Source organism: Leopardus geoffroyi, chromosome A3, assembly GCF_018350155.1.
Source record: "Leopardus geoffroyi isolate Oge1 chromosome A3, O.geoffroyi_Oge1_pat1.0, whole genome shotgun sequence".
NCBI lineage: Eukaryota > Metazoa > Chordata > Mammalia > Carnivora > Felidae > Leopardus > Leopardus geoffroyi.
The window spans coordinates 61,076,727-61,104,613 of NC_059336.1; the positions used below are offsets into that span (position 1 = coordinate 61,076,727).

A 27,887-nucleotide genomic window follows, 5' to 3' on the forward strand; every position below is an offset into this window, starting at 1 on the left:
GGACTGCCTAATGTCCCAGGCTTTGCCCTTTTCCTCTGTACTATATTGTATTCTTATTGGTTTGAAGATGTTTGGAACAGAAAATATGAGCAGGCTTTAAAACTTCTCATGTGAGGTGAGCCTGATTCCCATGTGGTCCCTTCATCTGTGGAGTGACTTTTGCCTCCATCAGTCCATTAGCAGCCTTGACATCTGGTAGTGCTGTCTGCATCTGGGCCCCACCAGGATGTGCCTTACAGCAGGGTGAGGACTGGGTCATTCTCTTGGGCCACTCCCCTCCCACCTACTCCTGAACCTCTGCCCCGTGTCACTTCATCACAGCCACATCATTCAAGCCAGGCAGAAGCAAGTGTGAGCATCTAGATCTGCTCCATACTCAGTGGGATGTGGCGCCCTTCTGTGTACCCCAACCCATGGGGCATGTGCACGCACTCTCACAGAAACCTGCACATCATGACTTCTCAAGAGTGACAGTAGACATATAATGACAGCCTCAAACCCCTTCCCCCCAAACTAAGACTCAGTGGATGGTCTCCTGAGGCCCCTTTAGCTTCTGGGCCCTGGCATGTTCCTGCACAGGAGCTGCTTGACAGACAGAGCCATTTCAGGCGGATACTCATGTCCTTTGGATTTCCTAGCTTCCTGTAAGCCCCTCAGAGGACAGCTCAGGACTCTCCCCTTCAGTGGGTCAGCACCTGCAACAGGCAGGGAGCACATCGATCTCACCTGTGTCCCCAGGCCTCAAAAGTGTCTGCCCCTGGTGGATGAACAGTCACACGAGTATACAGGTTGGTGTATACTGCTTTGCTACTTTAAACCAGTTAATATGCTTATTTGATATATGTTCTCAATCCCAAAATGTGAATACTAAAGATTCCTGGGGATTAAATGAAGTAACTCAAATGATACACTACATGCTTGATAATTAATTACAATTGTTGTGGTTAACTCCAAATTCAAGTAGTAGAAAGCTCTTGCTCTTGTATTTTCCAGTTCAGTGGCAGCCTTAACAATGGCACCGAGGGTAATCATTGGCTACTTTTAAGCAACTCTTACCATTTTCACTCTCCTTATTACTTCTAACATTTTCCTGCTTTTCCTTCTCTGCTGCCTCTTCTTTCAAATGCCGTGGTAGCTTCTTCCCCCTGCTCCCATCATAGTATCAGAGAACAGCAGGACATTATGGGATCAGGAAGTTTGCTAGGAGTTGCATTGCATCTGTAGACTGCTTTGGGGACATCTTAACAATTAAGTCTTTTGATCCATGAACATGAGATATCTTTCCATTTTTTTTTGTATCTTCTTTAATTTCTTTCAACAACTGTGTATAGTTTTTAGTGTACAAGTCTTTTGTCTCCTTGGTTAAGTTTATTCTTGAGTATTTTATTCTTTTTGATGCTATTGTAAATAGAATTGTTTTCTTAATTTCCTTTTCAGATTGTTCATTGTCCGTGTACGGAAGCAACTGATTTTTATGTGTTCATTTTGTGTCCTGCAACTTTGCTGAATTCATTTATTTGTTCCAATAGTTTTTTTTAATATGAAATTTATTATCAAATTGGTTTCCATACAACACCCAGTGCTCATCCCAAAAGGTGCCCTCCTCAATACCCATCACCTATCCTCCCCCCACAACCCCCCATCAACCCTCAGTTTGTTCTTACAGTTTTTTGTATGGGGGAGGGGCAGTCTTCAGGGTTTTCTACATATAAGATCATGTCATCTGTGAATAGACTTACTTAACTTTATTTCTTCCTTTTCAAGTTGGATGCTTTCTAGTTCTTTTTCTTGCCTAGTCTCCTTGGCTAGAACTTCTAGTACTGTGTTGAATAGAAGTGGTGAGAGGTACTCTTGTCTTGTTCCTGACCTTAGAGGAAAAGCTTTCAGTTTTTCACTGGTGAGGATAATGTTCATTGTGGGTTTGTCACATGTGGCCTTTATTATGTTGAGTTTCCTTCTATTCCTGGGTTTGTTTTTTGTTTGTTTTGTTTTGTTTTTGGTATTTTTATCATGAAAGGGTGTTGAATTTTGTCAGATATTTTTTCTGGATCAATTGAGGTGATCATGTGGGGTTTTTTCCCTTGATTCTGTTGACCAGATATTTTTAGGGAGCTAAATTATATGCAAACTAAGAAACAAAGCCAGTGGAGCTTTGTTCACCTTTTCAGGAATTGGCTGGTCAGAAGATGGACATTTTGGCATTATTATTAAAGACCTAAATGTTAGACCCAACTCTGGCAAAAACCAACGAGTCCTTTGCTCTGTTAAATATTTTCTTTGTATTTCTCCTATTATTTCCCATTATGCGCTGTGTACAAGTGCTAAATGTTAATTGGTTAGTTAGATATTTGAGCCCCCTTTTAAAGTCTGAGGATTCATAGTAACTGCCAATAAGAAACAGCTTTCCATATAAATGGTGAGTTAGTATGTGTGGGGTAGAGGACACTGTTTTAAAGTCAACTATGAAAGAGGCAGGGACACAGCTTGAATTTTATTTCCATGAAGAGTCAGGGCTTTTTAATTTAGGAAGAAACCATGGAACTATGTGGATGAAATGATAATAATATCTGGGATGATTTGTTTTGAAATAACCTTGTGGGAGTGGGAGGGGGAGAAGGTGTAAAAATGAAACAAGAGTGACAATATGTTAAGTTCATTATATATTCTCTGTATTTTTGTATCTGTTTGAGATTTCTCATAATAAAAAGTTCAGAAAAGAAACTCAATGTAAATTAATGATGATGTTGCAGCTTTATATGGAAATACTTCATAGCCATTACAGTTAACACTTATGAAGAATTTTAATGATATGATATAAGAAAACCAGGAAGTCAGTCTTCCTAACAAGGTATATGTGTGCATGTACACACACATATCTGTGTAGACAAAAATATTGGAAGGAAATTCAAACATTAATTGGAGTAACCTTGGTTAAGGTGGGATTATGGATGATTTTCGTTCTCTGTACTTTTTACAGTGAATAAGAGAAAAACATCAAGGTATAACTGACATACAGAGTTATACTAGTTTCAGGTGTACAATGTAATGATTCAACGTTTCTGTACATTGGTCAGTGCTCATCATGATAAGTATACTGTTAATCTCCTTTATCTGTTTCACCCATGAAGAAAACAATTTCCAAAAAAGCTTTTTTGAAGGAAAGGAGTCAAATCTGCATTGTATAATTTGGTCAAGCATTTTTTCTAGTTAAATGTTTTCCATGAACTCTGATCAGTGATTAGATAAACACCTATGTGGCTATTAATCTTGAGCTGTGGGCATGGTTTTGGCCTATACTGTCCTGTACTCTGCCCTGGAATCTGTCTTTGATGGGGTGTGTGCAGGTGAGGTCCTGGGCAAAAAGCAGTCACCAAAACCATTTTACTCATTGTCGACTTCTGTTAAGCATGTCCCTTTTAACATGAATTTCCATTTGATTTTAGTGAACTGGATATGATCTCCACGAGGGTGATGGACATTAAGCTTCGAGAAGCTGCAGAAGGCCTTGGGGAGGACAGCACGGGTAAGGTCCTCACTACCCCTGTTCTGAGAAGAACCCATGTTTGGTTATGGGGCAGGGAGAGGGGCTGATGGAGCCAAGCTTTTGGGGTTCTGTGTGTGGAGAGTGGGGGTTCAGTTCACAATGTGTCCAAACACCCCACACCCTTCACTATGACTGGAGAGCACATCCAGATTATTTAAGGCCACTGAGGGCAGTACTCCTTTGCTTCTCTGTCACACACAGGGAAGTTTTAAAGTCATATTCCTCATTCCTGGAGGCAAATCCGTCCCCATGTTTGGCTGACTTGAAAGCAAGGAGGAACAATTCATTGGAGTCACTTATCATCCAAGAACATCCAAAGAATCAGTAGGATGTTGGGAAAAGCACGATATGGCCTGATCATGCAGAAGAAATAATATTATCAAGACAGAGCCTTTGCTGTCTTTCTTTCATGGCTTTGATTCTCCTTCAGAGAACATTATTATACCCCCTACCAAGCTAAATACCAGGCTCCCTACCAAGCCAAATTCCATCATCTCATTACATGTTCTCAGTGTTACCTGATTAGGTAATTGGTTCACTGTTTTCCATAAATTGCTATTTGTCTAGACAGAGTTGCAAAATTGACCTTAAAAATTTTGATCTCCCCACAATGTACCTTTTTCTTAGGTTAGCCATTTATACTCCCCTTATCTCAGTAACAAAGATCTCCATCATTTTCTTGTTTAAAGTTAAAATGCTAAAAAGTAAAAATAAAGTTAAAATGCTAGTAGTGATTTTCTTTGTTGTACTTTAGTGGGAACAGCTTCCAATAATATTAAATCCTAGATGCTAACCCTTAGCTTCAAATACTAATTTCATTAAAGAGTCTATTTCATATATTATAGGTAGATTTTCCTTATTATTCCATATTAGAACTACTTTTCCTCTGTCACATTTTGGTAGACAACAAATAAGCCTAAATATAAGGTGAGGTTTTAAAAATTAACTCTGATGGAGGCACCTGGGTGGTTCAGTCAGTTGAGCATCTGGCTCTTGATTTTGGCTTAGGTCTGAGCTTGGATGTGTAGGTCTTGATTCCAGGTTTGTGAGATAGAGCCCTACATCAGGCTCTGTGCTGAACATGGAGTCTGCTTAGGATTCTCTCTGTCCCTTTGCCCCTCTGTCTCACTCTCTGTCTCTCTCTCTCTCAAATAAAAATAAAAAAATAAAAATAAATCCTGAGAGAGAAAATGGAATTTCAAAATTTCTCATATTACAGGATACTGAATTATTTCTGATTTTAAACAAAAAATACTCTTTGAAGAAGCATTTCATTAGTCATTAGTCTGAAACAACCTCCATAAATGCTAGTTTGGGATGGTTATGGAGGCTACCATGAAGAATCAGTTTTAAAAACAATTTTTTTAACATTTATTCATTTTTGAGAGACAGAGTGTGAGCAGGGGAGGGGCAGAGAGAGAGGGAGACACAGAATCCAAAGCAGGCTCCAGGCTCTGAGCTGTCAGCACAGAGCCTGATATGGGGTTCGAAACCACAAACCTTGAGATCATGACTCGAGCTGAAGTCAGACACTTAATCAACTGAGCCGAGGTGCCCCTTTGATAAATTTTTAAAAAATGTTTATTTTACTTTTGAGAGAGAGAGAGAGAGAGAGAGAGAGACAGAGCATGAATGGGGGAGGGGCAGAGAGAGGGGGAGACACAGAATCTGAAGCAGGGTTCAGGCTCTGAGCTGTCAGCACAGGGCCCGACGTGGGGCTCAAATTCATGGACTGCAAGATCATAACCTGAACTGAAGTCAGACTCTTAACTGACTGAGCCACCCAGGTACCCCTATAATCAATTTTTAAAAAGAAAGAGAGAAATTAAATATTCTTTTTTTCTGAACAATAGTAAGTTAAGTTATTCAGGTCAACTCCTTCCCATTTAAAATTTGAAATTCTAGATAAGCTTCAACAAATGAGGTTGGGAAAACTGGGTAGCCACATGCAAAAGAATGAAACTGGATCACTTTCTTTCACATATACAAAAATAAACTAAAAAAATCATAAAATTAAAAAAAATAAACTCCAAATGAATTAAGGACCTAAATGTGAGGCCTGAAAACACAAAAATTCTTGAAGCGAGCATAGGCAGTAATCTCTCTGACATTTTTCTAGAAATGTCTCCTGAGGCAAGGGAAATAAAGGCAAAAATGAACTATTGATACTACATCAAAATAAAAATTTTCTGCACAGCAAAGGAAATAGTCCTTTCCTTTAGTCCAAAACTAAAAGGCAACCTACTGAATGGGAGAAGATATTTGCAAATGACATATCTGATAAAATATTAGTATCCAAAATATGTAAAGAACTGATACAACTCAATATTCACAAAACAAATAATCCAGTTAAAAAATGGACAGAAGACATGAATAGATATTTCTCTAAAGAAGACATACAGATGGCCAACAGACACATGAAAAGATGCTCAGCATCACTCGTCATCAAGGAAATGCCCACCAAAACTACAATGAGATATCACTTCACATCTATCAGAATGGTTAAAATCAACAACACAAGAAACAACAGGTGTTGGTGAAGATGTAGAGAAAAAAGAATCTTCTTGCATTGTTTGTGGGAATGCAAATTGGTGCAGCCATTGCAGAAAGCAGTATGGAGCTTCCTCAAAAAATTAAAAATAGAACTATCCTACAATCCAGAAATCACACTATTGGGTGTTTACTCCCAAAACACAAAAACACTAACTCAAAGGGATACATGCACCCCTATGTTCATTGTAGCACTATTTGAAATACACAAACTATGGAAGCAGCTGAAGTGTTCATCAATAGATGAGTAGATGAAGAAAAAGTGGTATACACACACACATATACACACATGTGCACACACACACACACACACACACACACACACACATACATACAGAGGACTGTTTTTCAGCCATAAAAAAGAATGGAATCTTGCCATTTGCAACATGGATAGAGCTAGAGAGTATAATGCTAAGTGTAATAAGACAGAGAAAGACAAATAATCATGTGATCTCACTCATTTGTGGAATTTAATTAACAATACAAATGAGCAAAGGGGGAAAAAAGAGAGACAAACCAAGAATCAGACTCTTAACTATAGAGAACAATTTGATGGTTACCAGAGGGAAAGTGGGAGAGGGGATGGGGGAGATAGGGGATGTGGATAAAAGAGTATCATGATGGAAAAAAAAATAAAATGAGAAAAAATTTATCAGTTATCATGATGAAAAAAAATGAGAAAAAATTCTAGGTAAGACCATTTACCTCTTAAAAATCTTTTTAAAAGTAAGAAATAAGATAGCCAGAATTGAAAGAGAAATGGTGATCTGCAGAGATAAGTGGTCATAGAAACCACTTTTGCCCTCAGATCATTGATCAATCTTGGAAATTTTGAATTTCGTTTTCATGTCTTCATGGAGTGATAGATGAGAGAAAGGGTCAGATATCAAAGTACATGTCTGTACAAGGTGGGCTGTCTAACAGAAGACCCTCTTGACTCGAAGGTGGGAGCCCAAGGAGCAATAAAATCAGAGTAAGTGTGAATAAGAGGTAAAGCACCTCTTTATGGATTTGTAGCTTGAGTTTTGTATCACTTAGGTAATTTAGAGAATCTCAACCCTTGAACTTGGCTAATATTATTCCTAGACTGGATGTGATTATAGGTACCTTGTCGAATCAGACAATCTTTTTTGAAGAACAGTACCTCTACCTAGACTTCAAAATATTACAGAAAATAATATTTTCAAAAAGTTCCATGACAAACACAGTCAGTGATAACCACATATATAAAGCCATAGGGCACCATGAATGAGAAGCAACATGTTCTAGGTTTAATTAGGTCTCCCCAAAAGTCATATATTGAAGTCCTGACCCCTGGCACCTCAGAATATGACCTCATTTGGAAGTTGGGTCATTGCAGATGGAGTTAGTTAAGAAAAGGTTATACTGGAATATGGTGGGCCCCTAACCTACTGTGACTGATGCTGTTATCAAAAGGGGAAATATGGACATAGACACGCACACAAGAAGAACACCATATGAAGATGAAGTCATATCAGGGTGGTGGCATCTACAGGACATGGAATGTCAAAAATTGCCAGCAAACCACCAGAAGTCAGAGGATGGAATAGATGTCACGGCCCTTTCAAGGAAGCAACCATGCCAATAACACCTTAATCTCAAACTTCTAGCCTCCAGATCTGAGAGGCAATACACCTCTGTTGTTTAAGCTGCTCAGTTTGTTCTATTTTATGACAACAGCCCTAACAAACTGGCACACAGGAGAAACGGAGTGCCTGGATGGCTCACTTGGTTAAGTGTCCAACTTTTGGTTTTAGCCCAGGTCATGATCTTGTGGTTTGTGAGTTCGGGCCCCGCATCAGGCTCTGCGCTGGCAGTATGGAGTCTGCTTGGGATTCTTTCTCTCCCTCTCTCTCTGCCCCTTCCCCACTCACGCTGTCTCTGTCTCAAAATAAATGGATAAAATTTTTAATAAAAAAATACACAGCAGAAACAAGAGACACATAAAAGATACACAAAAGAATCAAATACCAGAATGATCAAATATATGCTATAAAGCAATTGTGCATAGTAACTATGTTTAAAGATAATTTTAAAAAGTTTGAAAATATTTGGAAGGAACAGAGAACTATGAAAAGTGTCATAACACTCAGCCAGTGCTCTAAGGGAGATAAGTAAATGGGATACAGATAGAAGGAAGAAGTGAAATTATCTTTATTTGCAGATGACATGATTATACAAAATATCAAAAAAGTACTTAGATCTCTTAAGCAAGGTTAGCAAGATTGCAAGATACAGGTCAATATACAAATATCAATTGTATTTCTGTATAACTAGCAGTGAAAAATTATAAAACTGAAATTTTTAAAAGTACAATTTACAATAGCACAAATAAAAATAAATACTTAGGCACATATCTAACAACATGTATGCAGGACCTGTGTACTGAAAAAAAAATTGTTTAAAGAAAGACCTAGGTCAACAAAGACCTAAATACATGGAGTGATATATTATGTGTTGTGGACTGAATACTTGTGTCCCCACATTCATGTTAAAATCCGAATACCACCATGTGATGATATTAGGAGGGTGGGGCCTTTGGGAGGTAATTAGGCCATGAGGGTGGAACCCTCAAGAATGGAATGGGTACCCTTATCAGAATAGACCAGAGAGCTACTTGCTTTCTTTCTGCCACTTACAGACACAGTGAGAAGTTGCAATCAGCAACCTATAAGAGAGCCCCAAAAGAAGCCCACTGTGGTGCCTCCCTGATCTCAAACTTCTAGCTTCCAGAACAGTGAGCAATGAATTTCTGTTACTCATAAGCCACCCAGTCTATGGCACTTTATTATAGCAGCCTGAACGGACTAAAACTACATTTACAGTTTGGACAGTTGTGTTGCTAAAATGTCAGTTCTCCCCCCACTGAGCTGCAGAATGGTGTGTTAGTACATGTGGGGTAGAATATACTGTTGCTACGTCTGCTGTGGAAGGCTGGACCCAGATCAGTGATCTACAGCAAGAATATTGACCAGTGATCATTTATTTAATTTCCATGAAAAGTCAGAGATTTTTTTATTTAGGACAAAGCCAAATCCGTATAGATGAAGTGATAATAGTATCTGGGAGGATTTGCTTTGAAATAACCTGGCAGGGATGAGGAGGAGAAGAAAGAGTAAAGATGAAACAGTCATAATCCCAGCAGGATATTTTTCCAACATTGACAAACTGATTTCAAAATTTACATGAAAATGCAAAATAACCAGAATAGTAAAAACAGTTTTGGAAAAGAACAAAATTGGAGGACTCACATTACCTGATTTCAAGACTTACTCATAAGCTACAATAACGAAGCCAAGCGTGGTAATATGATGAAAAGGGTGGATGTGTAGAGCTACAATTGTGTCCAAAAATCAACCCATACAAATGTGGTAAGTTGATCTTTGACAAAAATGCAAAAGTGATTCAAGGGAAAGAAGATTATCTTTTCAACATGGTTGAACATTTTTTCAGCATGGTTATCTTTTCAACATGGTGCTAGAGCAAATTAAACATCCAATGTAAAAAAAAAAAAAAAAGAACTTTGACCTCTACTTCACAGATGATACAAAAATTAATTTAAAATATATCAAGGGCATAAATGCAGCACTATTAAACCTTTCAAAGAAAACAGAAAATATTTGTGACCTGGAATTATATAAGAGTTCTTAGGACACTTCAATGCCTAAATTGGACTTCAGTACAATTTAAAACTTTTTATCTATGAAAGACCCTGTTAAGAAAATGAAAAGACTTGCTTTGGATCCTGTGTCTCCCTCTCTCTCTGCCCCTTCCCCACTTGTGCTCTGCCTCTCTCTCTCTCTCAAAAATCAATAAACATTTTTAAAAATTACAAAAAAATAAAGAAAGGAAGGAAGCAAGGAGGGAAGGAAGGAAGGAAGGAAGGAAGGAAGGAAGGAAGGAAGGAAGAAAAGAAAACGAAAAGACAGAGGCACCTGAGTGGCTCATTCTGTTGAGTGTCTGACTTTTGGTTTCAACTCAGGTCCTGATCCCAGGGTTGTGGGATTGAGCCCTGCATTGGGCTCCATGTTGAGCGTGGAGCCTCCTTAAGATTCTCTATCTCCCTCTGCCTCTGCCCTTCTCCCCTGCTCATATACACACTCTCTCTCAAATTAAAAAAAGAAAGAAAGAAAAAGGAAAATGAAAAGACAAGTCCGAGGCTGGGAGGAAATATTTATAAATCACCCTTGACAAGCGACTTGTATTTAGAACTCTCAAAATTGAACACTAGGAAAACAAACAACCCAAATAAAAAATAGGCAAAGGTTTTAAAGGATGCTTTACCAGAAGATACACAGATGCCAAATAAGCTCATGAAAAAGTGCTCAACATCTGTAGCCATTAGGTAATGCAAGTTAAAACTACAATGAGATACTGTTGTACATCTATTAGAATGGCAAAGCAAAACAACAACACATCCAACAGTAGCAAGTGCTGGAGGATGCAGGGCAGCTGGAACTCTCATACTGCTGTTGGGAATGCAAAATGGTACAGCCACTTTTGAAAATATTTCAACAGTTTCTTATCAAATTAAACATACACTTAGTCTGTGACCCAGCGATCCTGCTCTTAGGTATTTGCCAAAGAGAAATGAAAACTTACATTTACACAGAAACCTGTACCAACTTTATTCATAATTGCCAAAAACTGCAATGAATCCAAATGTCCTTCAACTGCTCAATGTTTAAATAAAGTGGTACATCCCTACAATGGAATAGGGCTCGGTAGTAATAAGGAACAAATTACTGCTTGACGTAACTACATGGATTGTTGTGCTGAGTGAAAGAAGCCAGAATCAAAAGGACAGATACTGTATGAATCAATCTATATGACATTCTGGAAAAGGCAAAACTATAGGAACAGAGAAGATATCAGTGGTTTCCAGGGGTTAAAGACCGGGGAAGGGTTTGGATACAAAAGGGCAGCCTGGAGGGTGATGGTATAATTCTGTATCTTGAGATCATTATGCAGCTCTATGTGTACCAAAAAGAGTAAATTTAACTTGTAATATTTAAAATAACTTAAAAAATTATATGCCAGATTTGAAAACCATCAAATGGATTTTTTTAGAAATAAGAAAAACTAGGGGCGCCTGGGTGGCTTAGTCAGTTAAGCATCTAACTCTTGGTTTCAACTCAGGTCGTGATCTCATAGTTCGTGAGTTCGAGCACTGCATTGAGCTCTGCGCTGACAGCATGGAGCCTGCCTGAGAGTCTCTCTTTCCCTCTCTCTCTCTGCCCCTCCTCTGCTCTCTCTGTCTCTCAAAATAAATAAAACGTAAAAAACTATTTAAAAAGAGAAATAAGAATAACTGTTACAATTAGAAATTTATTGGATGAGTTTAACAGCAGATTATATCAGCTCAGGATAGATTAATCATAAGCAAGTAGACAGAAAAGGGGTGCCTGGATGGCTCAGTGGGTGGAATGTGGAACTCTTGATCTCAGGGTTATGAGTTTGAGCCCCTGTAGGGTGTAGAGATTACTTAAAAAATTTTTTAAAAGCATACAGAATATAGAATAGAATGGTAAAATGATGGGAGGTACAGAAGAGAAGAGGCATAGAGATAAGTGAAAGGATGTAATGTACATCTGAGCAGTCTCAAGAGAGGAGAGAGTAACAGAGAATATTCTAGAATTGATTTAGAAAAAGATGACCCAATCCACAGATTCAAGAAACTGAATAAACCCCAAGAAGGATACGTAAAAGGAAAATCCGTGCAGAGTGAAATTATAGAAAATCAAAGACAAAATGAAAAATCAGTGTGAGAAAAAAAGATTACCTTCAAAGAAGCAAAAAGCCGATGACTTGGGGCGCCTGGGTGGCGCAGTCGGTTAAGCGTCCGACTTCAGCCAGGTCACGATCTCGCGATCCGTGGGTTCGAGCCCCGCGTCAGGCTCTGGGCTGATGGCTCAGGGCCTGGAGCCTGTTTCTGGTTCTGTGTCTCCCTCTCTCTCTCTGCCCCTCCCCCGTTCATGCTCTGTCTCTCTCTGTCCCAAAAATAAATAAAATGTCGAAAAAAAAAAAAATTAAAAAAAAAAAAAAAAAGCCGATGACTGACTTCTCAACCACACAACAGAAGCCACAAAACAGTGAAATAATATTTTCAATATTATTGAAAGAATAAGTGTGAAAAACTAACTGCCAACCTAGAAAATTATACCCAGGAAAAATATATTTTAGGAATTAAGGAAATATAAGGCGTTTTCAGACAAACAAAAACTGAATTTGTCATCAGTAGACCCTCTCCAAATCAGATTGTAAAGGAAAATTGTCCTAGATGGAAAGTCTGGAATACAAGAAGGAATGGTGAGCAAGGAAACTGAGAAACAAACAGATATATCTGAATGAACATGGAAGAGTTTTTTAAAAAGTGAAAACAAAATAGGACATATAAATAGGATTAAAGTATTCTAAGTTCCTTGTTTTGTCCCATAATAGAATACATAGTATGATTTCTAGGGCAATTACTGAAAAAAACAGAGATTAAAGACAGCTTACAAACTCATAGTGGGAAGAACAGAATAACTTTTGAAAGTCAGCTAATCCAAAGGATGGCAATAAAGGAGAGTAAGAAAAAAACACATAAGATGTAGTCTTGTTTTTATTAACGTATCAGTAATTACAGTAAGTATAAGTAGGCTAATTATATTAATTGTTCCAGTTAGACTTAAAGATCATCAGATTGGATTTCTACAACTCTAAGTCCTATATATAAAGATTCAGAAGAGTTGAGAGTAAAAGGATAGAAAAACATGTATCTTGTAAACACTAGGAAAAAGGAAGCTGGATAGATGCGTTAATAGCAGTCAAAACAAAATTTAAGGCAAAAAGCATCACTAAAGATAAAGAGGGCCATTTCACAAAAGGTTCAGTTTCCCAGCGAGATAATAATTGCAACTTTCTCTACTCATTGTAATGTTAAAAGTTATGGAGAAGAAATTGACAGTTAAATAAAAATAAAATCTGCAATCAGAGTGGGTTTTGTTTTTTTTTTTTTTGAAAGAGAGTATGAGTGGAGGAGGGGCAGAGGGAAGAGGTTGAGAGAGAATCTTAAGCAAGCTCCAAGCCCAGAGTGGAGCCTGATGTGGGGCTCAGTCTCACAACTATGAAATTGTGACATGAGCCGAAACCAAGGGTCAGATGCCTAACCAACTGAGCCACCTAGGCACCCCCAAGAGAGGATTATTTTTAATACATTTCCATCAGTAATTGATAGAACAAATGTATTTTAAAAAATTAATAAAGATGAAACATATTTAGACAACACAAAAAGTAAAGGGCTTGTCCTAATTGACATGTATAGAACATTGGCAGAAATACATGATTTTCAAGCACACTGGGAACATTTACCAATTTATGGTAAAGGCCATGAAGCAAATCTCAACAAATTTGAATGGTTTCAAATAATACAGAGCAATTCTCTGACCACAGTGCACTTAAGCTGGAAGTCAATAACAGAAAGATAGTAAGAAAATCTCCAAGGGTTTGGAAATTAAGATCTACTTTCCTAAATAACCTCTAGGTCTAAGAAGGTATTATAATGGAAATTAAAAAATATTTCAACCAAACAACAGTGAAAATCTATCAAAACGTGGATGCAGCTAAACGAGGTTTAGGGGGAGATATATTGCCTTAAATGTGCCTTAAATATAAAATGCCTTAATAAAATAAATAAATGCCTTAAATATAAAAACAAAAAAGCCTAAAAATTAATTAGCTAAGTATTCATCTCAAGAAGTTAAAAAGAAAGCACAGTACCTGAAGACAGTAGGAGGAAGGAAAGAGTAAGAACAGAAATTGACACAACAAAAAATAAACATGAAGTAGAGAGAATTAACAAAGCCAACTTTTTTTTAAAGGCAAATAAAGTTGACCTCTGGTGAACTCATCAAGGAAAAATGAGGCACAAATAATTAATACCAGAGCTGAGGAAGGGGTTTTATATCAGGTGGTGTGGATGCTAAAACAGTATAAGGATATTATTAATAACTATATGCCAATATAGTGAAGTGAAAATTTAGAAAAAATAGGCAAATTCCTAGAAAAACGTAGCCTCATAAAACAGATACGAGAAGTAGAAAATCCAAATAGTTCCTATAACCCACTAGAGAAACTGAATTTAACAGCCTAGCAGTGAAGAAACCTAACACGAACAGGCCCCAGTTGGATGGCTGACTAACCAACCACTGCAATTCAGACGAGTGTTACCTTCTGGATCTTTGTAGCCACTCATTTTTAACCCGGAAATACCATGTTTGACTGCATAGGGTAATAAAGCTGCACTGTGTATTCAGACCTTCATGGATGCAAACCTATTTATCAGCTAGGCAAAGGTCAGATGGTATCCTAGCAAATGCAGAAAACTCTTAAGAGTCTTTCCAAATCATAAACTGTCATTGAGAACCATCAGTTAACAACATAAGCATTATGTGATTATTAAGGTAAGGAAACTTCCACTAGAAGTTAAGAAAGTTTGGCTACATGTAGGATTGATTTCCCTTTGGGCAGGGATCTGCTCCCCCTAAGGTAATATAGGGACCCCAGCTAGAGTAATCCTAAGTCATTCTGCACATTAAGGCAAGATCATGTAAACTTCCTAAGGGGACATTCATATAAATGTAAAGATCCTGGGGTGGGGGGCAGTTAAAAAGGAGTTCAGCTCACAAAATTATTTACTTATAAAACTAATAAATTGTTTCAGCAAATGTTCAGAATATGTTAGACAGTACCCTGGTGATCTCTGATGTTGCATCCTTCTGCTGTTAGTTCTCATAAATATTCAGAAGGAGAGGAACGAAGATCCCTGAGCTGCTAATGTGATGTCACAGGATCCTGGAGATGATAGAGTTTGTGGTTGAGACTAAAGGAGGCATCAGAGAAGAGATAACGAAATGTTTCAAAGTGTTGTAAATTCTAACAATCCAGGAAACGTGGCAGAGTGGGACTCAGTGTTTCCACCACAGTTTGACATGTTTTTTTCACCCAGAGTTGTTAGCTCCTCCTGGCATCGGGCACTCCAGTGAGCACCAGGAGGCTGGCCCTCCTCTGTCCCTGGTGTGCATGTTCATGCTAAATGAAGCAGTTGAAGACTATTTGGAAAACAACAATATGAGGGAGGGAAGATGGCGGCGTAGGAGGACGCTGGGCTCACCGCGCGTCCTGCTGATCACTTAGATTCCACCTACATCTGCCTAAATAACCCAGAAAACCGCCAGAGGATTAGCAGAACGGAGTCGCCGGAGCCAAGCGCAGACGAGAGGCCCACGGAAGAGGGTAGGAAGGGCGGCAAGGCGGTGCACGCTCCACGGACTGGCGGGAGGGAGCCGAGGCGGAGGGGCGGCTCGCCGGCCAAGCAGAGCCCCCGAGTGTGGCTGGCAAAAGCGGAGGGGCCTGACGGACTGTGTTCTGACAGCGAGCGCGACTTAGCGACTGGGAGGTCATAAGTTAACAGCTCTGCTCGGAAAGCGGGAAGGCTGGAGGACAAAGGGAGGGAGAGCTGCTGAGCCCCCGGACGACAGAGCTCAGTTTGGTGGGGAACAAAGGCGCTCGCCAGCGCCATCTCCCCCGCCCATCCCCCAGCCAAAATCCCAAAGAGAACCAGTTCCTGCCAGGGAACTTCCTCGCTCCGCGCAAACACCCAACTCTGTGCTTCTGCAGAGGAGCCAAACCTCCGGCAGCGGATCTGACTCCCTCCCGCTGCCACAGGGCCCCTCCTGAAGTGGATCACCTAAGGAGAAGCGAGCTAAGCCTGCCCCTCCTGCCCTTGTGCACCTTGCCTACCCACCCCAGCTAATACGCCAGATCCGCAGCATCACAAGCCTGGAAGTGTGCAAGTAGCCCAGACGGGCCACGCCACCCCACAGTGAATCCCGCCTCTAGGAGAGGGGAAGAGAAGGCACACACCAGTCTGACTGTGGCCCCAGCGGTGGGCCGGGGGCAGACATCAGGTCTGACTGCGACTCCGCCCACCAACTCCAGTTATACACCACAGCACAGGGGAAGTGCCCTGCAGGTCCTCACCACGCCAGGGACTATCCAAAATGACCAAGCGGAAGAATTCCCCTCAGAAGAAACTCCAGAAAATAACAACAGCTAATGAGCTGATCAAAAAGGATTTAAATAATATAACAGAAAGTGAATTTAGAATAATAGTCATAAAATTAATCGCTGGGCTTGAAAACAGTATAGAGGACAGCAGAGAATCTCTTGCTACAGAGATCAAGGGACTAAGGAACAGTCACGAGGAGCTGAAAAACGCTTTAAATGAAATGCAAAACAAAATGGAAACCACCACAGCTCGGGTTGAAGAGGCAGAGGAGAGAATAGGTGAACTAGAAGATAAAGTTATGGAAAAAGAGGAAGCTGAGAAAAAGAGAGATAAAAAAATCCAGGAGTATGAGGGGAAAATTAGAGAACTAAGTGATACACTAAAAGGAAATAATATACGCATAATTGGTATCCCAGAGGAGGAAGAGAGAGGGAAAGGTGCTGAAGGGGTACTTGAAGAAATAATAGCTGAGAACTTCCCTGAACTGGGGAAGGAAAAAGGCATTGAAATCCAAGAGGCACAGAGAACTCCCTTCAGACGTAACTTGAATCGATCTTCTGCACGACATATCATAGTGAAACTGGCAAAATATAAGGATAAAGAGAAAATTCTGAAAGCAGCAAGGGGTAAACGTGCCCTCACATATAAAGGGAGACCTATAAGACTCGTGACTGATCTCTCTTTTGAAACTTGGCAGGCCAGAACGAATTGGCACGAGATTTTCAGTGTGCTAGACAGAAAAAATATGCAGCCGAGAATCCTTTATCCAGCAAGTCTGTCATTTAGAATAGAAGGAGAGATAAAGGTCTTCCCAAACAAACAAAAACTGAAGGAATTTGTCACCACTAAACCAGCCCTACAAGAGATCCTAAGGGGGACCCTGTGAGACAAAGTACCAGAGACAACACTACAAGCATAAAACATACAGACATCACAGTGACTCTAAACCCGTATCTTTCTATAATAACACTGAATGTAAATGGATTAAATGCGCCAACCAAAAGACATAGGGTATCAGAATGGATAAAAAAACAAGACCCATCTATTTGCTGTCTACAAGAGACTCATTTTAGACCTGAGGACACCTTTAGATTGAGAGTGAGGGGATGGAGAACTATTTATCATGCTACTGGAAGTCAAAAGAAAGCTGGAGTAGCCATACTTATATCAGACAAACTAGACTTTAAATTAAAGGCTGTAACAAGAGATGAAGAAGGACATTATATAATAGTTACAGGGTCTATCCATCAGGAAGAGCTAACAATTATAAATGTCTATGCGCCGAATACCGGAGCCCCCAAATATATAAAACAACTACTCATAAACATAAGCAACCTTATTGATAAGAATGTGGTAATTGCAGGGGACTTTAACACCCCACTTACAGAAATGGATAGATCATCTAGACACACGGTCAGTAAAGAAACAAGGGCCCTGAATGAGACATTGGATCAGATGGACTTGACAGATATATTTAGAACTCTGCATCCCAAAGCAAAAGAATATACGTTCTTCTTGAGTGCACATGGAACATTCTCCAAGATAGATCACAAACTGGGTCACAAAACAGCCCTTCATAAGTTTACAAGAATTGAAATTATACCATGCATACTTTCAGACCACAATGCTATGAAGCTTGAAATCAACCACAGAAAAAAGTCTGGAAAACCTCCAAAAGCATGGAGGTTAAAGAACACCCTACTAACGAATGAGTGGGTCAACCAGGCAATTAGAGAAGAAATTAAAAAATATATGGAAACAAACGAAAATGAAAATACAACAATCCAAACGCTTTGGGACGCAGCGAAGGCAGTCCTGAGAGGAAAATACATTGCAATCCAGGCCTATCTCAAGAAACAAGAAAAATCCCAAATACAAAATCTAACAGCACACCTAAAGGAAATGGAAGCAGAACAGCAAACGCAGCCTAAACCCAGCAGAAGAAGAGAAATAATAAAGATCAGAGCAGAAATAAACAATATAGAGTCTAAAAAAACTGTAGAGCAGATCAACGAAACCAAGAGTTGGTTTTTTGAAAAAATAAACCAAATTGGCAAACCTCTAGCCAGGCTTCTCAAAAAGAAAAGGGAGATGACCCAAATAGATAAAATCATGAATGAAAATGGAATTATTACAACCAATCCCTCAGAGATACAAACAATTATCAGGGAATACTATGAAAAATTATATGCCAACAAATTGGACCACCTGGAAGAAATGGACAAATTCCTGAACACCCACACTCTTCCAAAACTCAATCAGGAGGAAATAGAAAGCTTGAACAGACCCATAACCAGCGAAGAAATTGAATCGGTTATCAAAAATCTCCCAACAAATAAGAATCCAGGACCAGATGGCTTCCCAGGGGAGTTCCACCAGACGTTTAAAGCAGAGATAATACCTATCCTTCTCAAGCTATTCCAAGAAATAGGAAGGGAAGGAAAACTTCCAGACTCATTCTATGAAGCCAGTATTACTTTGATTCCTAAACCAGACAGAGACCCAGTAAAAAAAGAGAACTACCGGCCAATATCCCTGATGAATATGGATGCAAAAATTCTCAATAAGATACTAGCAAATCGAATTCAACGGCATATAAAAAGAATTATTCACCATGATCAAGTGGGATTCATTCCTGGGATGCAGGGCTGGTTCAACATTCGCAAATCAATCAACGTGATACATCACATTAACAAAAAAAAAGAGAAGAACCATATGATCCTGTCAATCGATGCAGAAAAGGCCTTTGACAAAATCCAGCACCCTTTCTTAATAAAAACCCTTGAGAAAGTCGGGATAGAAGGAACATACTTAAAGATCATAAAAGCCATTTATGAAAAGCCCACAGCTAACATCATCCTCAACGGGGAAAAACTGAGAGCTTTCCCCCTGAGATCAGGAACACGACAGGGATGCCCACTCTCACCGCTGTTGTTTAACATAGTGCTGGAAGTTCTAGCATCAGCAATCAGACAACAAAAGGAAATCAAAGGCATCAAAATTGGCAAAGATGAAATCAAGCTTTCGCTTTTTGCAGATGACATGATATTATACATGGAAAATCCGATAGACTCCACCAAAAGTCTGCTAGAATTGATACATGAATTCAGCAAAGTTGCAGGATACAAAATCAATGTACAGAAATCAGTTGCATTCTTATACACTAACAATGAAGCAACAGAAAGACAAAGAAACTGATCCCATTCACAATTGCACCAAGAAGCATAAAATACCTAGGAATAAATCTAACCAAAGATGTAAAGGATCTGTATGCTGAAAACTATAGAAAGCTTATGAAGGTAATTGAAGAAGATTTAAAGAAATGGAAAGACATTCCCTGCTCATGGATTGGAAAAATAAATATTGTCAAAATGTCAATACTACCCAAAGCTATCTACACATTCAATGCAATCCCAATCAAAATTGCACCAGCATTCTTCTCGAAACTAGAACAAGCAATCCTAAAATTCATATGGAACCACAAAAGGCCCCGAATAGCCAAAGGAATTTTGAAGAAGAAGACCAAAGCAGGAGGCATCACAATCCCAGACTTTAGCCTCTACTACAAAGCTGTCATCATCAAGACAGCATGGTATTGGCACAAAAACAGACACATAGACCAATGGAATAGAATAGAAACCCCAGAACTAGACCCACAAACGTATGGCCAACTCATCTTTGACAAAGCAGGAAAGAACATCCAATGGAAAAAAGACAGCCTCTTTAACGAATGGTGCTGGGAGAACTGGACAGCAACATGCAGAAGGTTGAAACTAGACCACTTTCTCACACCATTCACAAAAATAAACTCAAAATGGATAAAGGACCTGAATGTGAGACAGGAAACCATCAAAACCTTAGAGGAGAAAGCAGGAAAAGACCTCTCTGACCTCAGCCGTAGCAATCTCTTACTCGACACATCCCCAAAGGCAAGGGAATTAAAAGCAAAAGTGGGGCGCCTGGGTGGCGCAGTCGGTTGAGCGTCCGACTTCAGCCAGGTCACGATCTCACGGTCCGTGAGTTCGAGCCCCGTGTCGGGCTCTGGCCTGATGGCTCAGAGCCTGGAGCCTGTTTCCGATTCTGTGTCTCCCTCTCTCTCTGCCCCTCCCCCGTTCATGCTCTGTCTCTCTCTGTCCCAAAAATAAATAAACGTTGAAAAAAAAAATTTTTAAAAGCAAAAGTGAATTACTGGGACCTTATGAAGATAAAAAGCTTCTGCACAGCAAAGGAAACAACCAACAAAACTAAAAGGCAACCAACGGAATGGGAAAAGATATTTGCAAATGACATATCGGACAAAGGGCTAGTATCCAAAATCTATAAAGAGCTCACCAAACTCCACACCCGAAAAACAAATAACCCAGTGAAGAAATGGGCAGAAAACATGAATAGACACTTCTCAAAAGAAGACATCCGGATGGCCAACAGGCACATGAAAAGATGTTCAGTGTCGCTCCTTATCAGGGAAATACAAATCAAAACCACACTCAGGTATCACCTCACGCCAGTCAGAGTGGCCAAAATGAACAAATCAGGAGACTCTAGATGCTGGAGAGGATGTGGAGAAACGGGAACCCTCTTGCACTGTTGGTGGGAATGCAAATTGGTGCAGCCGCTCTGGAAAGCAGTGTGGAGGTTCCTCAGAAAATTAAAAATAGACCTACCCTATGACCCAGCAATAGCACTGCTAGGAATTTATCCAAGGGATACAGGAGTACTGATGCATAGGGGCACTTGTACCCCAATGTTCATAGCAGCACTCTCAACAATAGCCAAATTATGGAAAGAGCCTAAATGTCCATCAACTGATGAATGGATAAAGAAATTGTGGTTTATATACACAATGGAATACTACGTGGCAATGAGAAAAAATGAAATATGGCCTTTTGTAGCAACGCGGATGGAACTGGAGAGTGTGATGCTAAGTGAAATAAGCCATACAGAGAAAGACAGATACCATATGGTTTCACTCTTATGTGGATCCTGAGAAACTTAACAGGAACCCATGGGGGAGGGGGAGGAAAAAAGAAAAAAAAAAAAAAAAAGAGGTTAGAGTGGGAGAGAGCCAAAGCATAAGAGACTGTTAAAAACTGAGAACAAACTGAGGGTTGATGGGGGGTGGGAGGGAGGAGAGGGTGGGTGATGGGTATTGAGGAGGGCACCTTTTGGGATGAGCACTGGGTGTTGTATGGAAACCAATTTGACAATAAATTTCATATAAAAAAAAAACAAACAATAATGTGAGTTATCACATGGCCTTTACGTCACCAGGACTTTTTGCTTTTGGCTATGTATATTTAGATATTAAAACTTACTTTTGTTTGTACAGTGGAATATTATTCAACAATTAAAGTAAGAATGCATACTAACACATGTATCATCAATGCAAAATTCAGAAGCAGTTCATGGAATGAAAGAAGCCAGACCAAAGAGTATATTCCACTCATGCAGTACAGTATGTGTTATATGAATTCAAGATGATTCTACTGTATGTATGATTCCACTCATGCAATACAGTATGTGTTACGTGAATTCAAGAATGGGCAAAACAACTGTGTGGTGATAAGAAATGAGTGGTTGCATCAAAAACAATAAACTAGGGGCACTTGGGCTTAGTTGGTTGAATGTCCAGCTCTTGATTTCAGCTCAGGTCATGATCCCAGGGTTGTGGGATTGAGCCTCACGTCAGGCTCCATGCTTGAGCATGGAGCTTGCTTAAGATTCTCTCCCTTCCTCAGCTCCTCTTCCTCCCTTGTACTCTTGCTTTCTCTCTCTACAATAAAAAGCATTAAAAAAACAATACTCTTTAGGAGTAAATTTAACCAAGAAGGTGAAAGATCTGTTTAAAAAGAAAGAAAGAAAGAAACCTGGTTTCAAATGAGAGAATGATTGCTTGTGGTTTGATTCTGTGATCATGCTCCAGAGCTTTCTTGGCTCTCTTATGAAATGTCCAAAATAAACAAATCAGGATTGTTTTCAGGTGTGCAAAAATGGCACTCTGTGTAGTTCCTGTACTTCTGTGTGGTAAAAGAACTTTCCAGGAGTGCATAATTGACGCACAGACAGAAATATTGCTCTCTGCCCTTCTCTGGTACACACCTTGCACATGCTTCATAAGTACTCACGTGTGTTCTTTCTGCACAGGGAAGAAAAAGTCCAAGTTCAAAACATTTAAGAAGTTCTTCGGGAAGAAGAAGAGAAAGGAATCACCATCTTCCACAGGAAATAGCACCTGGAAACAAAGTCAGGCGAAGAGTGAGGTCATTGCCATTGAGTCGGGGCCAGTGGGCTATGACTCAGAGGATGAGCTCGAGTAAGTTGCATTGCCCATCCTTCAGACACATGTGGCCCAATAAGCAGGGGTTGGGGGGAGCATAGGAGGACCCAAATACTCTGTCTCATGGTCTTGAAGATTGACTGGATTTGTGAGTATATTTCCTTCCAAGGGAATTCCCCTGGAAGCTCTTCCAAGGAGGTTGTATTTTCTGTCTTTTCTTACATAGGGATGGAGAAAGTTAGGGGAAAATATGAACAGGTACCTGCTATGTCCCAGGTGCTGTATTTATTAGAAGTCTGCAACCACTATGGGATAGGAGGTCAGATCTGCCACTTTATAAATGAGCAAACCAAGCTTTAGAGACATTTTGGAGAACTTGCCCATTGTCCTGCAACTGAAAGTGGCAAGATTAGGATATACACCATTATTTTATTTGACCTAAAAATTCTCCATTAGAAGGAGAGAGGGGCAGAGGGAAGGTTTCTTGCTGTTCAGTCTTAGAAAAATCATCCAAAAGTATTGTTAGATATAACAGAACCAATAAGTATGAAAATTTGGGGAAATCTAGTGAAGAAATCCTTATTTTTAGAACGTGTACTTCATCAAAATATAGTTATAATACACATGCTTCCAGCAGTTATTTCTGTGAATAAAAGGGGGAAAAATTTGTTGCTATGCAAACTTTAAAAAAATTTTTTTATTTAAATCCAAGTTAGTTAACATATGGTATAATAATGGTTTCAGGAGCAGAATTTAGTGATTCATCACTTACATATAACAACACCCAGTGCTCATGCCAACAAGTGTCCTCCTTTAGATCCATCCCCATTTAGCACCCCCACCTATCTCCCCTCCAGCAACCCTCAGTTTATTCTCTGTATTTAAGAGTCTTTTATGGTTTGCCTCCCTCTCTGTTTTTATCTTATTTTTCCTTCCCTTCCCCTAGGTTCATCTGTTGTGTTTCTTAAATTCCACATACGAGTGAAATCATATGATAAAAGTCTTTCTCCTACTGACTTACTTTGTTTAGCATAATACACTCTTAAGAGTTCCTTGCCTGTTTTTAGAGGAGTAGAAATTACACTGACCACTTGGTGGCACCAAATGACTGAAGAGGAAAGATTCAAGGTTTTTCTTTCAGGGTTTTTGTTTTCGTTTCTGTTTTTCCTGGTGCTAGCAAGGAGCAGGGTGGACCCACATAGCAATCTATGAAGAGTACCAAGGAAGGGCTGTACACACATTTTATTAGGCAGGGTGCTCTATATCCTTGGGCCGCGAGATGTTGTCATGATCATATTGCTAATTATTAAATGTCTTCACTGGGCCAGCCCCAGGGAAATTATAATACTTTCCCCACCCACACCCTGTCTCTTTACCAGAACACACAGTGGCTGCTCCATCCAGGGAACAGGAACACAGCAGAGAGGCGAGCATGGTGTGTGCATGTGTGCATACGTGTGTGTGTGTGTGTGTGTGTGTGTGTGTGTGAGAAATGACCTGTCCACTTGTGTCTCCTCTTTGTCACTGGAGCCCATGGAAAATGGGGACAGTTTCCCTTCTATCTTTATGTTCCCACCAGGGGCCAGGTCCTCAATTACTGGTCAAAGTTGAGTGATGCTAGGATAGGAGGCTTAGGGGTGGGGTCTGATGAATCCCGGGAAGTACAGTGTTTTTAGAGAACAGCACAGAGGATGAGACAAGATCTGTTTTCCCCCCAACTTCATTGAAAAATAATAGATATATAACATTGTGGAAGTTTAAGGTGGATAATGTGTTGATTTAATACACAAGTATATTAAAAAATGACTACCACCGTAGAGCTAATACCTGCATCACATCACTTAATTACTACTTATTTATTGAGGTGGGAACATCTAAGATCTACTCTCTTAATAATTTCAAGTATATAATACAATAGTATTATCTATAACTGTACTATACAAACTGTGCTGTAGATCTCCCTAACTTCTTTGTCTTATAACTGGAAGTGTGTACCATTTCCCCCAGCCTACAGCCCCTGGTAACCACCATCCACTATGTGTTCTTATGAGTCTGACTTTTTTAGATTTTACGTAAGTGAGATCATACAGTATTTGTCTTTTTCTGTCTTGCTTCACTTAGCATAATGCCCTCAGTGTTCATCATGTTGTCACAAACCACAAGATGTCCTTCTTCCTCATGACTAACTAATATCCCAGGTACATATATGTAGACACACACATGCAAACTACATCTTTCTCCATTCATCTGTTAATGGACACGAGGGTTGTTTCCATATTTTTGCTATTGTGAATAATGCTGCAGTGAACATAGGAATGCAGATATCTCTTCAAGATCCTATTTTCATTTCCTTTGGGTAATACCCAGCAGTGGACTTGCTGGATCCTGTGGTAGTTCTATTTTTAATTTTTTGAGGGGCCTCCATGCTGTTCTCCATGGTGACTGCACCAACTTCTATTCCCGCCAACAGTGCAGACAGGTTCCCTTTTCTCCACATTCTTGCCAACATTTATCTCTTATCATTTTGGTGATGGCCATTCTAACAGGCCTGATATTTGCATTTCCTCAATGATTAGTGATGTTGAACATCTTTTCATGCGTCTGTTGGCCGTTTATATGTCTTCTTTGGAAAAATGTCTGTTTAACTCCTCTTGGTTAAACAATTAAATCCTCTTGAATTGGATTGTTGTTGGTTTTTCTTGCTATTGAGTTGTATGGCCCTTTTTATATTTTGGATAGTAATCTCTTATCAGATATATTGTTTGTAAATATTTTCTCCTATTCTGTAGGTTGTCTTTTCATTTTGTTGATAGTTTCCTTTGCTGTGCAGAAACTTTTAAATTTGATGTAGTCTCACTTGTTCATTTTTGCTTTTGTTGCCTTTGCTTTTGGTGTCAAATTCAAGAAGTTATTGCCAACACCAATGTCAAGGTCACTTACTACCTATGTGGTAACTCTTCTAGGAGTTTTATGATTTCATGTCTTCTGTGCAAGTCTTTAATCCATTTTTATTTTTTTATGGTGTAGAATGAAAAAATACTGAAACTGAAATTTCATGTTCAATTTCATTCTTTTGCTTGTGGCTATCCAGTTTTCCCAGCACCATTTATTGAAAAGACTATCCTTTTTTCATTGTATATTCTTGGCTGCTTTATTATAAATTAATTGACTATGTAAGGGACAAAATCTTAGGGGCAGTATTTAGCCCCTTTGAGAGTCTGTGTGTGTGCCTTCTAGATTCTACAGCAATTTCTCATCTATCACCATGGGCAAAAGAGTTCCATTTGCCAACATACATTAATGCTGGCAAACCACATGGGACCCTGTGGTTTCAAAACGCTGACACCCATTTATTGTGTCTGTGTTGTTAAGCTTTCTAAGCCTCTTAATCTGTAACGATTTTCCCTCTTCCTCCCCCGCCACCCTGCTTTGTTTCATGTCATTGATCTGATGGAGAAGCAGGGTAATTTTCTCTGGCCAATATCCCACATTCTGGATTTGCTTTCTCTTGGTATGATTGAACTCATTTTTATAGTCTCTGAATCTCTTGCAAAATGTTAGATGGATCTAGATATTTAATTAGATTTAGGTTCAAGGTGGTACTGGATACTTACTGTCACATCACCTCATGAGGCACATACTCTCTGGTTGCCCCACTTCTCATGACACTAAGACTGAGCAGTGGGTTCAGGGGGTCTCTCTCAGTGTGATAGCTCTACAAACCTTCATATAGTGATTTTAACACCTGCTTATGGTCATTGCCTAGATCCATTCTTTTATTGCACAATGGTGTTTTTTCTAATCCTGTCATGCATTCTGAATGTATTAGCTGGAATTTTTTTCATGAAGGAGACCTTTCCTTCATAAATTCCTTGGTTTCTCTGACATGCAGTTTTTCCAGGAAAGGCAGAATAATGCCTCGTTCTCCTTTTACCAATCTACCTTCAGAGTAATGACCTGGTACCCGAGCTGGTACCCTAACTTCCAACACTGACCAATGAGTTTTGTTTTTTTTCTTTTCTCTTTGTTTTTTTTTTTACATCATTGTGAGTGCATGGATTTTTATATATTTGATTTGCTTTAAACCATGACAGTCTTTATTCATTTTTATGCTCATAGTGTCTCATCTTGCACTTTGGAAGTTACTTCAAATTAGTTCCTGGGTTTTTTTGACATGACCCCATTTGTCTTTGAATCTCCCCTGCTTTCCTGTACAATGAGAAATCCCAGGTTTATTTTGTGCGTTTCCTATCCTAGACCTAGTATCAGACATCTCTTCACATGGTCCTGGTTCTTTTTGGTGTGAAATGGTCTTTAGAGACCATTCTGGCTGCTAGGGGTGATGATTGCTAGTTGGCTGTCATTGCTTCTAGACTTCTTCAGTAGGTATATTAGGAAATGCGTTTTAAGAGAAAAATAAATCACTAACTCACTGGTATTTCCAGTTCAAGTTTAATAAGACAAAATTTTTACTTTGATTATTTGAATTCACTATTTTCTATACTAGGAATCTTGGTTCCTAGTGATATTAACAAAATTGTTCATTTTCTTTATTGTACAGTATACTAATAATAATTTCATTACCCCGCTTTAGGTTATAGGTTAGAGTATAGGTTACACTCTATAAGGATTGTCCTCTACTCTTTTTAAAAATCAATATTACTGGGATGCCTGGGTGGCTCGGTCAGTTGGATGACTGACTCTAGATTTTGGCTCAGATCATGATCCCACAGTTTGTGGGTTAGGGCCCCTGTGTCAGGCTCTGCAGTGCAGAGCTTGCTTGGGATTCTCTGTCTCCCAATCTCTCTGCTCTCTCTCTCTCTCTGTCTCAAAAACAAATAAATAAATAAACTTTAAAAATGTTTTTAAAAATCAATATTGCTACCAATAAAACTGAGCGCAATTTCTTATTTTTGTTTTTTGTTTTTGTTTTTTTTTTTTTTGTTGTTGTTCTTGGAATTTATCCTATTATGAACGTAGAGTCAAAAGCCACTTGGATGTTGAATTAAAATCACTTAAACTCATTCTTTTCTCTGTACAGTTATGCCAACAATGTGATATAAAATTAGGCTTCTTTGTTTCCGTTTGTTTTCTAGTTTTAGAGATTATCTTGTTTCCCTTTTTGTTTGATTTTGTCTTTTAACTACATAAAATGTTTACGTAGTTTCAAAGACAAAATTGTAAATGTACAAATAAGTACCTGGGAACCCTGTCTCCCAATCTTGTTTTGTCCTTCCCCCTAAAGGTAACTATTTTTATTCATTTATTACTTACCTCTCTATTTTTATTTCTTAAAATATGCACAAACAACACATCTATTCACATATGTTCACCTACAGTCATACACCCCTTCTCCACATAGAGCTGACATGTTGTTCTGCACTCTGCTTTATTTTTCACTTAGTGCAGTCTGGTGCTGCCTGTGTACAGAGCTCCCCCTTACC

The 27,887-nt window shown here is 39.2% G+C and overlaps 1 protein-coding gene across 3 annotated transcripts in view; it reads left to right on the forward strand.

Annotated features, from left to right (window-relative positions):
- The window catches only part of CRACDL (CRACD like), a 145,239-nt gene that overhangs the window by 75,291 nt on the left and 42,061 nt on the right, over positions 1 to 27,887 (forward strand). For all 3 annotated transcript variants that reach the window (XM_045445764.1, XM_045445763.1, XM_045445766.1), the window contains exons 2-3: positions 3,444 to 3,523; positions 22,311 to 22,479. In XM_045445764.1, the coding sequence (XP_045301720.1) occupies positions 3,454 to 3,523; positions 22,311 to 22,479 (239 nt within the window). In that variant the 5' untranslated portion in view covers positions 3,444 to 3,453. The remainder of the gene's footprint in view (positions 1 to 3,443; positions 3,524 to 22,310; positions 22,480 to 27,887) is intronic.